This window comes from Podarcis pityusensis (genome assembly GCF_964106645.2).
Source record: "Podarcis pityusensis genome assembly, chromosome: 2".
Taxonomy (NCBI): domain Eukaryota; kingdom Metazoa; phylum Chordata; class Lepidosauria; order Squamata; family Lacertidae; genus Podarcis; species Podarcis pityusensis.
Window position 1 is genome coordinate 25,396,632 of NC_138029.1, and position 12,770 is coordinate 25,409,401.

General features: G+C 44.8%; 1 protein-coding gene and 1 long non-coding RNA gene across 3 annotated transcripts in view; one reads left to right on the top strand and one right to left on the bottom strand.

Annotated features, from left to right (window-relative positions):
* The window catches only part of LOC308471176, a 124,637-nt gene that overhangs the window by 70,334 nt on the left and 41,533 nt on the right, over positions 1 to 12,770 (bottom strand). The window lies entirely within an intron of this gene.
* The window catches only part of MAP2K6 (mitogen-activated protein kinase kinase 6), a 74,634-nt gene that overhangs the window by 46,038 nt on the left and 15,826 nt on the right, over positions 1 to 12,770 (top strand). For both annotated transcript variants that reach the window (XM_080994935.1, XM_080994936.1), the window contains exons 4-7: positions 2,765 to 2,878; positions 6,931 to 7,050; positions 9,435 to 9,551; positions 10,530 to 10,581. In XM_080994935.1, the coding sequence (XP_080851061.1) occupies positions 2,765 to 2,878; positions 6,931 to 7,050; positions 9,435 to 9,551; positions 10,530 to 10,581 (403 nt within the window). The remainder of the gene's footprint in view (positions 1 to 2,764; positions 2,879 to 6,930; positions 7,051 to 9,434; positions 9,552 to 10,529; positions 10,582 to 12,770) is intronic.

The following is a 12,770-nucleotide window of genomic DNA, read 5'->3' on the forward strand; positions in this document are numbered from 1 at the left end:
GAGCACAATGACCCAGTATCGCATCAAAGAGATGTCTGATGTAGAATGCCTTTGTTCCAAGAAAAGCAGGTTCCCTTCTGTCCCTGGAAGGGAGAGATGTTCCAAAAGGTTCGTAGAGGAAGCAGATTTTGATCTATAAGTTGTACATGCATTTGCTGTTGCAAATCTCCCCTTCATCCCAGCTCAGTCTTTTAAAGAGAGCTGGAATTTGGTCCACCGCTTTTGTCAGCAGTTAAAGGCACAGAAGAATAAAGCTGTTTCTCCCTCTCAGAGCTCAACATGTGAAAACCCGTAGTAGTTTATCTACAACTAGAAAACAAGGGAGGCGTGTGTAAAATTCAGGCATAGGCCCAATGGCCAAGCCAGACATCTGAACTGGAAGGAATGGGGACAGGTCGTCATCCTTGCAGATGAGGGGATCAAACGTCCTGTGCCAACTACTTAACTTTTTGTCGTCTAGCCCAGGAAATAAAAATGTGGGTGTAGAAAGCAATGTGCACCCAATGTGTCTAACCTTTGTCTTGTGTTGACATGTGCAAAAGTCACAGCAGGTGTACACATTCCCCCCTACCCCAGTGAACATCATTGCAAGAGAGGGATGACGTAAATTTGCTTGGGGGGGCGGATCACTTCAAACCTTTTGAGTAAACTGATTTTTTAAGAAAAGTGTTTTATAGTGATGTAATCTAGAAATAGACATTGAGCTTGCTGTTTCGTGGAACAAGTGTACACGGCCAAAGCCATGGGTAGGCAAACTCAGGCCCAGGGGCTGGATCCGGCCCAATTTGCCTTCTAAATCCGGCCTGTGGACCATCCGGGAATCAGCATGTGTTTACATGGGTAATAATAATAATAAGAAGAAGAATGTGTCCTTTTATTTAAAATGCATCTCTGGGTTATTTGTGGGGCCTGCCTGGTGTTTTTACATGAGTAGAATGTGTGCTTTTATGTAAAATGCATCTCTGGGTTATTTGTGGGGTGTAGGAATTCGTTCATTCCCCCCCCCCCCATACATATAGTCTGGTCCCCCACAAGGTCTGAGGGACAGTGGACCGGCCCCCTGCTGAAAAAGTTTGCTGACCCCTGGTCAAAGCAATGCTCCGGTTTAAAGAAACGATTACCCATGCCTGTAAGAGAGAGGTGCTGCCCCCAACTTCAGAACTCGAATGGCATAATGAAATCCATCCAAGCACTTTTGAAGAAGTAAGGATATGTCGGTGTTCCAGAGCAGCCTTGCATGGGGGAAAAAACAGCTCCTCCCATGGTAGCCGTAGGCAGCCAGCAATTGCATGCAGGTGAGTGTGGAGGTTGGCACAGGAGGGTCAGACCTCTTCTCTTCCTCCTCGGCTAGTCTGGTTAGTTTCTCTGCTGTCTGCAAAGGAACGGAAGCGTAGCCTCAGCTCTGTCTCTTCTACTCCCATCTGTTGAGTAGAAGGTCATGCTGCCTTATACTGAAGCCTCATCCAGATTTTTGTGCCTCATTTCTATGCCCAGGTCCGCACTTTGAGGCTCTGTGTCCAGTTAGGGAATTTTTTTTTTGTAGTTCCGGAGCTTTGCCTGCGAAAACCTGGGTTTTACCGCTGAATCGGAGCAATAGGGTTTCCTGCAGATTGATGCTTGCTCTGATTCAGCTGTAAAACGTGGGTTTCCCCAGGGAGAGCACTTGGATGAAGGATGGAGGAAACAAAAAGCACCCAAAGAGCTTTAAAGCATTGATCCGTGCCTGGAAAGCGCGGTGCAAAAGGAAGTCTGAATGAGCCCTGAGTCAGACCGCTGGCCCACCTAGCTCAGTATTTTCTGCACTGGCTTGGTATCAGCTCTCCAGGGTTCCAGGCAAGACTCTCTTCCCAGCTGTGCCCTGAGATGGCGGGGATTGAACCTCTGACCTTCTGCGTGTGGAGAAGGGAACTTCCTCCCTCTGTGGCCAGCACAGAATTCTAGCCTAATAGACTCTTAGTGGGCTAGTAACTATTGTGGGCTTATTTACAAGCCTTCTCTGTATGCACAGATTTGGAAATTCAGAGCTAAGTCATCCATTGAGTAAAAGGCTTCTGGGAAATGATATATAATGAGATGAAAAAGATGTTGTAATATACATTTTTTTTAAAAAGAGAAGCATTTTTACTTGGTATTTTAAGTGGTGATATTAACAGACAGGACAAAAAATTGTTTTTATATGCAACAACAGCAGCAAGAGTACTGTTGGCACAGAAATGGAAACAAGAAGAATTACCGACGAAAGAAGAATGGCAGCCGAAATTAATGGACTATGCAGAATTAGATAAGATGACAGGAAGGATTCGAAACCTGCAGGACCAGAGATTCTCAGAAGACTGGAATAAATATGTGAACTATTTGAAAAGCAACTGTAATCAACATATTACGCTAGTAGGACTGCAAGAAGTTTTGTAAGGAGGAATATGTGAAATATTGTAAGGAAGGCTATGATGAGAGAGTCAATAGATAAGATAATTAAAAGCAGTAGTGAAATTAAGAAATGTAAATTAAGTGAAAAAATTGGAAAATTTTCAGATGTGATTGATGGAAGTCCAAAAAACTGTAAGATGTGACCTATGTTGAATGACTGATGAAAATGATATATTAAAAAACAAATTTTTATATCTGTGTGTGAGCAGCCACCAGTTTGGACGCATTAGAGATGGAGCTGCCCAGTCCGATGAGTGGGGTACAAATGAAAGCATTATTATTGGATAACTACACTTTTTGGATCCTGGTGACATTCTCTTGGCTTTTCTCTCCACAGAACTTTGAAGTCAAAGCTGATGACCTGGAGCCAATATCAGAACTGGGCCGCGGTGCATATGGCGTGGTAGAGATGATGCGGCACATGCCCAGTGGGCAAATTATGGCCGTGAAGGTAGACTCCGTGGTTATTCCTTCTTTGAACGCATTAACTGTCCAAATTAACTCCTTACCTTCCCAGCAGCTATTGACCTTTTTCAACACTTGTGTGTGTATATATGTGTCTGTGTGTGCACTTCTCTCTCTCACACAGAGAGAAACATACACAAACACACATGCACAACTGCTTTGATAATTGATTTATTGATTTTTAATGGTAAAAGTAATATTTATTGAAGTGCTGACCTGGTGGGAGGACTCGAGCCAAACTCTGGGGATTCAGGTAGAGCAAGCTTGAACTTTCATCATTCATTAAATCTAAAGAAGTCCCAAAGATCAGCCTGTTTTATTGTTCTGGATTCCTTCCAATGAACTGGAGGATTGTGTTCAATTAAGCAGGACATCATTAATATGGAGTAAAGGGGTGGGACTTGACTTACCTTACGAATCCCGTCAGCGGAAGCCAAGCATAAGGGCTTGTTCAATGGGGCTTTCTTCTTGCCACCTTCCCCATTCTCTGCCCCCACCCAAAAATTGGCTCTTGCTTGGGAGAAACCCCAGAACAGCAGGAGGGGGGAAATTGTTCTAATTGGCAAGCAGAATTGCTTGCGCAGATGGAACATTCAGCATAGCATGACGTTGAATTCCATCCTAATACATTTGTATTCTAGCTGCCATCTATTAGGTCAAGCCACAAAATTGCCTTGCATTCTGCAAGTTATTTTTTTATATTTAAAAATTAAACTTTGCATTCTTGCTTTGGATTTGGAGGAGATTTCAGGGTTGAAATACGTGGTCATGTTTCCCACCCAATTATCACCTGTTCGTGCTCCAGATCGGCCTTACAGGCTCTTTGGAAGCGTTTGGCTGGCTCCCAGGGGTGCCAACTTGAATAAAATATGGGGTGGGGGGAGGCACACCATTTAAATGGCAATGCCCATCAACTTGGGGTGGGGGGAAGCCCCCTCAAATATTTTATTGGGGAGGGGGCAAAGCCCCCACAGCCCCTAGGAGTTGGCTCCTATGCTGGCTCATGTTAGAATTGGGGTGTGTGTTTGACAAGGTGAATCATTGGTCTCTTGACTCTTGTAACTTGATTGTTTTGCCTTTTCCCTAAAATGTATTGAGTCTCTCCAGGACGATTGCTTTCAAAATGTGGGAGCGGTACTTTTCAACATTTGCATCCGCTCTCAGCTTGTCTTGTGTGAACTGAACTAGGGATGTAAGAGTTGGTGTTGCATATGAATGCATTTTGTTAGTACAGTGGTACCTCAGGTTACAGACGCTTCAGGTTACAGACACTTCAGGTTACAGACTCCGCTAACCCAGAACCTTGGGTTAAGAACTTTGCTTCAGGATGAGAACAGAAATCGCACGACAGTGGCGCAGCAGCAGCAGCAGCAGCGGGAGGCCCCAATAGCTAAAGTGGTATCTCAGGTTAAGAACAGTTTCAGGTTAAGAACGGACCTCCGGAATGAATTCCGTTCGTAACCAGAGGTACCACTGTATACATCTTTTGAGTGTGTTTGGATGATCACATCTTGACTTAAGCTGACGTATGAAGAGACCATGTGCACGGTCGTAACACTTAACTAAGCTGATACATGGCCATCAGAACTGGGCCTTTGACATCTTGTCAATAGGACAGGTTTTCTTAATCTTTGCAATCTGCCTTTAGGCATGAATGCCACTCTAATATCAATCTATTAATGTATGCGGACTCCTGTTCCCTAACACAGTGGTTTGGTTATGATCTTTATTATCAGCCAATATTGTCTTTAGGCTGGGTCCAAATGGACATAGCACAACCCTGTGCATGTCTATTTAGAAGCAAGTCCCAATGAGTTCATGGAGACTTTCCCCCGATTAGTGTCCATTGGATTGCAGCCGAACAGTTGGACTTGGTTGTCTTGTCTTTGTCCCATTTATTTCAATGGAAACTGACAAAGGTGGGCTCCAACCTTTTCCGTCCATATTAGAGCCCAAAGAACTGGTCGAAGGTGTAAATTGCCTTATTCTCGGTTAGGATGTTGTAAAACAGTAGAGCCTGATGTATTTCCATGTTAGATAGTCCTCACTGGAGCAAAACATAACCTGTAAGAATATGAGCTTTGTGGATGGCTACTATTTCAAGTACTTGCAAGCATATATTTCATAGAGGGCCATGTTTAATTATGTATTACTAAAATGTTTTGTTTATAATGATTTTTCGAATTGGGTTTCAGTTTTAATGAGAGACTTTAATTTTGAAATCTTCAAATCGGAAAGAGGTGGGAGGAATCATTTTATTCAAAACTGTTTCACATTCCCAGGGGATTAAAACGCTTGGGGGAAAGTTTTACTTCTGCTTATATTGGCATGTCCCACTGAAGCTGTTGATCCTACAAACTGGAAATGATTGTTGACCTTCTCATTTCCTTTCTGAAAGCTGATATATATATATATATATATATATATATATATATATATCATGGGCCTTTGGGGACAAGGGCCGGTACTGGCACCAGTGTCAAATATGGTTACAAAAGTCCTTTGAAGAGGGTAGTAACCATGGTTAGCTCACTGTTAATCCAAGGAATGAGCAGCTATAATCTACATTTCCCCCATCTGGTCCAGAGTGCCAAGCTGTTTTAGACCCCAGCACATGGTACTACTGCCTGCCAGGTATTTTGACACATGGACCACTGCAAAAAATAACTTCATCTTGGTTAGTGCAGTTCAGTCCGTTAAACCATTTTTTAGGATCCCAGTTGTACAGTAAAACCATAGTTTAGCTTGTTGAGCTGAGTTCTGCTGTTGTGGAGGGCATGAGTAAGGAGACACCAGCAAGGCCTGTTGTCTTGCAAGCAAAGAGGCTGGAGACACATGGAAGTTACCTTTAACCATGGTTCACTTATCACAGAGGCAACAGATTACCATGGTTAATGCAAACAATGCCCTGGAAATCCACTACAGTTTGCAACCAGTCTTCCATTATGGTTAAAAGATTTAAAATACTGGTTAAGTTTTATGTCCGTGTAGGGTCAAGTTGATCTGATCTGAAACTTTACAGGAGCTTTGGTGTAAACCCTTTCAGGTAACCAGGCACCTCCTGTGTACATTAATAGTGGTGGACATGTTTAGGCATGTAGGGGTGTGTGTGTATCTATACCTATATCTGTATATGTATGTGTGTTACACCCACCCACCCGTTCTTGACATGAAGCTGAATGAGAGAGTCCTTGCTGGGTGCATCAGAGGTGCTGCACACACAGAGCCACCAGATTGGGGCAGGTGATGGATGTATTGCTAAACCAGAGCCTCTTTCAGTAGCTTCCCTCCACCAAATGTTCTGCCATCATAGCTTTGTTAATGATGGAAAAACAGAGAAGAGAGAGAGAGAGAGGAGATAAAGCACTTCTGTAGTAACAATAATCCTTTGCCCTTCTATAGCACCTCACATCCGAGGATCTCACAGTGCTTCCCAGACATAAATTACGCCTGTGAGGTAGGTAAGCATTATTATCCCCATTTCACAGAGGCACAAAAGAGGCTTAAAGGAAAAAAAAAAAAGCAACGTGCAAGCATGGCCTCTAATTTGGGGTGCCTGTTATGAGACACTTGCAACCTAAGCCTATGTATGTCTGCTCAGAAGTAAGTCTCCCTAGTTTCAATGGGAATTACTCCCAGGTAAGTGTGCAAAGGGCCGCATTGCCACTAAAGCATTACTTTGTCATTAGGAACCAGAGTTCCTCGGGAGTCAGGGTTTCCCAAGACAACATCTCTGCTGGCTTTGAGCTTCTGTGGCTGCTCCCGCGATCCATTTTTAGGTTGTGAGATTTACCTAGGTTACCTTGCTTTTAACTGTTAGGCCACAACCATTTGCCTTTTCTTTTTTGCTTAAAGTGTGGGACGTTGCGGAGGTGAAGCTGCCTTAGGAAAACGGAGGCGGCGCTGTTGACGTTTGCTTGGCGAAATTTCCCAAGCAAAGTCACTTTTTCTTTGTACCTGGTCAGTGAGTTCTTGGAAGAAATTCACACGGCTCAGGGGAGGAGGAGATCCAAAGCTGAAAACGAGTCTTTCTTTCAGCGAATCCGAGCGACAGTGAACAGCCAGGAGCAGAAGAGACTGCTGATGGACCTGGATATCTCCATGAGGACAGTAGACTGCCACTTCACTGTAACTTTCTACGGTGCGCTGTTTCGTGAGGTACGGCTTCGTAGGTCTCCTCTTGTGTCCTTCATTTGGACTGCAGCCTTCACAGTACAGGACATAGGAAATAGCCGCCTTTTTAAAAAAACAACCAGATCATAGTATGCGCTGCTTATTCTGACTTACAGTGGCTGTCCAGGGTCTCAGTCGGGCTCCATCCCCTGCTTCCTGATTCAAGGGATTGAACCTTGCACCTTCTGCATGCCAAGCACCTTCTATACCACTTGTGCATATCCCCACTGAACATGGACCGTTCTTTTAGTATATGTGCAAGATCTTAATTGAGCAATACTAGGTGGTAATATTAGTTAGTTCACAAGTTAGCTAGACCATAGGAAAGCAGAGCAAGGTATCTGCAGAGGGCTAACAGAAATACCTACCTTCTCAACCACTACAGAGAAGAAGAAGAGTTTGGATTTGATATCCCGCTTTATCACTACCCGAAGGAGTCTCAAAGCGGCTAACATTCTCCTTTCCCTTCCTCCCCCACAACAAACACTCTGTGAGGTGAGTGGGGCTGAGAGGCTTCAAAGAAGTGTGACTAGCCCAAGGTCACCCAGCAGCTGCATGTGGAGGAGCGGAGACACGAATCCGGTTCACCAGATTACGAGTCTACCGCTCTTAACCACTACACCACACTGGCTCCTGTACTGAATAGTACAGGAAGTGCATGCTGGGAACCAGTATGGTGTAGTGGTTAGAGTGTTGGACTAGGACAGTGGGGACCAAACTTGCCCCTCCAGCTGTTTTTGGACTACAGTTCCCATCATCCCTGACCACTGGTCCTGTTAGCTAGGGATGATGGGAGTTGTAGTCCAAAAACAGCTGGAAGGCCAAGTTTGGCCACCACTGAACTAGGACCTGGGAGACCAGGGTTCAAATCACCACTCAGCCATGAAACTCACCGGGTGACCCTTAAGCCAGTCACAATCTCTTAGCCAAACCTACCTCACAGGATTGTTGTGAACATAAAATGGAGAGGGAAAGATATGTCACCTTGGAGAAAAGTTGGAATATGAGTGTAATAGTAGTAATAATTTTTGGTTCTCTCTTAAAACTTCCATTTGGTGCACACAGTCAGTTAAATGGTTAAAGAGCGGTTGATTAAAAAAGGTTGGCTCCCCTGCCCTTTTCCTTCTGTGTTAACTTTATTGATGAAATAGGGATTCCAACCTGTCTGACAGCTTGTATCTTCCTTTTCTCCTTTCTCCAGTGCCAGGTCCCTCCTTCCTCTCCCAACACCTCGTGTTTCCCAGTACTTCCTAAAAAAGCAAAACAAAATTCCACACAACAGGAAAGCGACGTTTAGTGCCAGAATTCCGGATTATATATTTTTTTAAAATGGTGTTTTGCTTGGCATGAAAACGATCACTGCAGAAATTGAAATCCTACTTCTGTTTCCTCATTGCACCAATTGGAATTTGTTTTGGAGGACGGAATTCACATGGGCCAAATAATCCTTCAAATAGCCCTTCTTGGCTACTGCTGCACTTAGCAAACTTGTTCCCTTTCTCAAGGAAGTTAGCCTTGAGGCCCCAATGTTTCTGTGGTCAGAGGGGAGCCAGCTTTGTGGTGCGATGCTTCAGCTTCAGAAAACAAAATAGCTATGCAGCTTAATTTTACATTGTTAGTGAAATGGCTGAGGTAACTTGTGGCCGAGACTGGAATTCAGACAAGGGGATGGGAGGGTGCAATGCCCCAAACTCTGCTCATGGTCTTCCCAAATCCTGCACTGGCATGAGATGTTGGTACATGTATTTATTCAGGTTGTATGTCATGCTACACAGTGTGATGGGAGAGATATTAGTTCATACATGCGCTCCAAAATGTGCTGGGAGCCAAACTCAAAAGTGTTGGTGCTGACCTTTAAAGCCCTAAACAGCTTCGGCTCTGTATACCTGAAGGAGTGTCTCCACCCCAATCGTTCAGCCTGGACACTAAGATCTAGCTCTGAGGGCCTTCTGATGGTTTTGCGAGAAGTGAGGCTATAGGGAACCAGGCAGAGGGCCTTCTTTGTAGTTGTGCCCACCCTGTGGAGTGCCCTCCCGTCAGATGTCAAGGAAGTAAACAACTATCAGAACACATCTGATGGCAGCCCTGTATAGGGAAGCTTTTAATGCTTGATGTTTTACTGTGCTTAATGTTTGAATTTGTTGGAAGCCGCCCAGAGTGACTGGGGCAGCCTAGTCAGATGGGCGCATATAAAATTATTATTATTATTATTATTATTATTATTATTATTATTATTATGAGGTATTGAAGGCAATGCACATACACTTTGTTGGAAGCGTGTGTGTGTGTGTGTGTGTGTGTGTGTTTGCAGTTGGTTCTCCAGAGTGGAGAATTATTAACACCATTCTTTTCCCTCTGCCTTTCCCTAGGGAGATGTTTGGATTTGCATGGAATTGATGGACACTTCACTGGACAAGTTCTACAAGCAAGTCATTGACAAAGGCTTGACGATTCCTGAGGACATCTTAGGAAAAATAGCTGTCTCAGTGAGTACTTCTGGGTTGCTTTAATCCTCTTCCAAAGGGGATTCAGCTCCCTTTCCATCTTTGCAGCCCACATCTGCCAGTCAGCTGTTAAATGTACAAAAGTTGCAAAAGGAAAATGGAGAACAAATAGCAGCTGGCTTCTCTTTTAGGGCTTATCCTTGGTATTTATGAGCCACATCTTCCTAAAAGTAGCCTGGAAAGCCCTTCATGAGAGAAGAACCAGAATTTGTTTTGCAAAGCGGGGTTAGGGAGCCCTGTGGGGAAACATTAAGAGAGAGGTGAGCTGAGGGCCAAATGACATGCAATGAAAATACCTGTTTGTTCTTTGACTTTAGTTTCAAAGACTGAAAGTTATCTGAGGATGAGGGACTGGTGGCTTGATCGCAGATTGCCATTGGAGAGGGGATGCCCAATTGCTTCCTTGAGCCATTTTTCTGCTACGGGGAACTTTCCCCCTCCAGCTCCTTTCTTACCTGTGGAGGAAAACAATATTTTTCCTCTGCAGGTGAGGAACAATCCCAGGGCTCCTTTCTTTTTGTGTACTTTGCCTCTTAGGAGATGTGTTTTGGAGACACCTTATACTGGGTGTATAACCTGGAATTCCAAGGAATTTAGAACTCTGCTGGAATTCAGCCATCAAAACTTCCTAAAGAGTGATGCCCAAAGCTTGAACACACTGTGATCCCTCGAAGGTTGTTACATCAGTGTTTTATTTTGAGCACACTGCAAAGAGGGGGGTTGGAAGAGCAATGAATAGTATGAATCATGTTTTATCACCCTGGTGCCAGACTGCAGGCTCAGCACTCTCCTGCCTGTTAATTGCCCAAACGCCCAACCTAGACTGTCTCCAGCCTGGTTAAGTGTTGAAAGAAGAGCTAACCTGTGGCCTGGGAGGAACAAGCGAAGCAGAATACTTCTGCTTCAGCCAGCTTCAGCTCGTTCTTATCTGTCTGTCCCTGTTCTTTTTTTTTTTTCCAGATTGTGAAAGCGTTAGAGCACCTACACAGTAAGCTGTCTGTAATTCACCGAGGTAAGTGCGACCAGAGTTGGACACCATAACAATTCTTGGTTCTGGAAAATGGGTTGACGAGCGCTGTGCAAAGTGCTAAATGGCATTTCCATCAGTTTAGGTCAGTTTGGGTCAGTTTAGGTCAGTTTGAAGCTGCATCAGCGACCAAGACTTCTTCTCCCTGATGGCTGAGGGTACTTAGTACCAATACTCTTTCCAGGTCCAACTCAGGATGCTGATTTTGACCTGGCCAGTATTGCTTCAATACTGGAACTCTCATTTTGGCTTTGCCAAATGCCGTTTTGGTACTTTTCCTATATCAGCATCCCCACCTGCATCTGAGATAATGGAATTGGCCTACCTGTACATTGCGGCTGTAAGGATTACTGTGGTATAATGGATTGAACCCAAAGCGATGCTAAATGGAGAACTGTTAGTGCAGTGGAATTTCCCCCCTATCCCTTCCAGTCTCCTGTGTCTCACAAACAGCCTTACTTGGGAGAGTCAGGGCCTGCGCTGAGCAGTGATGGCTGGAGTGGAGGGGCTTCGGTGATGGGGATATTATCTAAAATTGGGCAAAAGGACTATCTGCTTCTGCAACTTGGGGTCCAAATAATACATGTGCCTTGATCACTTAAGAAAAGCACATGAATACTTACGTATCATCGTCATAAAGGTAAAGGTAAAGGACCCAGTTAAGTCCAGTTGAATTCAACTATGGGGTGCGGTGCTCACCTCCGCTTTCAGGCCGAGGGAGCTGGTGTTTGTCCACAGACAGCTTTCCGGGTCAGTGGTACACCGTGACAGAAGCCAGAGTGCACGGAAATGCCGTTTACCTTCCCATCGCAGCTGTACTTATTTATCTACTCACGCTGGTATGCTTTCAAATTGCTAGATTGGCAGGAGCTGGGACAAAGCAACAGGGATGGAGGTGGCGCTGCAGTCTAAACCACCGAGCCTCGTGGGCCTGCCCATTGTACAGTCGGCAGATCAAATCTGTGTGACGGGGTGAGCTCCTGTTGTCATATAACTTGCCCACTAGGAATCCTCCCTCATTAAGTGTCATAGGAAGATGCTTGGAGGTAAACCCAGCATCTTCTGCTTCAGTGTAAGAGATAAATCAGGGATGCGGGTGGCGCTGTGGGTTAAACCACAGAGCCTAGGACTTGCCGATCAGAAGGTTGGCAGTTCGAATCCCCGCAAAGGGGTGAGCTTCTGTTGCTCGGTCCCTGCTCCTGCCAACCTAGCAGTTCGAAAGCACATCAAAGTGCAAGTAGATAAATAGGTACCGTTCCGGCAGGAAGGCAAACGGCATTTCTGTGCGCTGCTCTGGTTCGCCAGAAGCGGCTTAGTCATGCTGGTCACATGACCCGGAAGCTGTACGCTGGCTCCCTCGGCCAGTAAAGCAAGATGAGTGCCGCAACCCCAGAGTCGGTCACAACTGGACCTAATGGTCAGGTGTCCCTTTACCTTTAAGAGATAAATCACTTCCTTAATGGCCATTCAGAGTAGAGATAATTTCATTGAAATTGTTATGCTATGAGTCCTTATTAATCCACATTTAACAAAGCAGGAATCAGCACTGGAAATACACAATGGCTACTGTCACATATAACTCTCAACCAGTAGTCTTCTACCTTTTCAGTCCTTTTTCATGTTATCTCAAACATAGGTTTGCGGACCCTTTTCTTAACTTTTTTTTTAAACCGTATATTTGTTTGTTTGGAGTGACGTTTGTTTGGAGGAAGGAAACCTCCAGTTTAGATGACGGACAAGCCAAACTCTGACTTGTCTCATCAGCGGTCAGGGAGGAGTTCTGTTGGAACTTTCGAGCTCCATCACATTAAACCATAGTTTGTTTTAAACGATGGTTGAATGAGATGTGTGAAGCAGGTCAAACCATGGCTTAATGAAGCTCACTTGTTTAACCAACCAGAGGTTCGATAAACAATGATCCCTGTCTAATACAAAATGGCAAGCCAAGATTAGGGGAGACTCACTGACAAAGTCCTTCTGGCTGCCTTGTAGAAGGAGAAAAATGGGGAAAGCACCTGTACATAAAGGGACGCGGGTGGTGCTGTGGGTTAAACCACAAAGCCTAGGACTTGCTGATCAGAAGGTTGGCAGTTCAAATCCCCACGACGGGGTAAGCTCCCGTGGCTCGGTCCCTGCTCCTGCCAACCTAGCAATTCGAAAGCATGTCCAAGTGC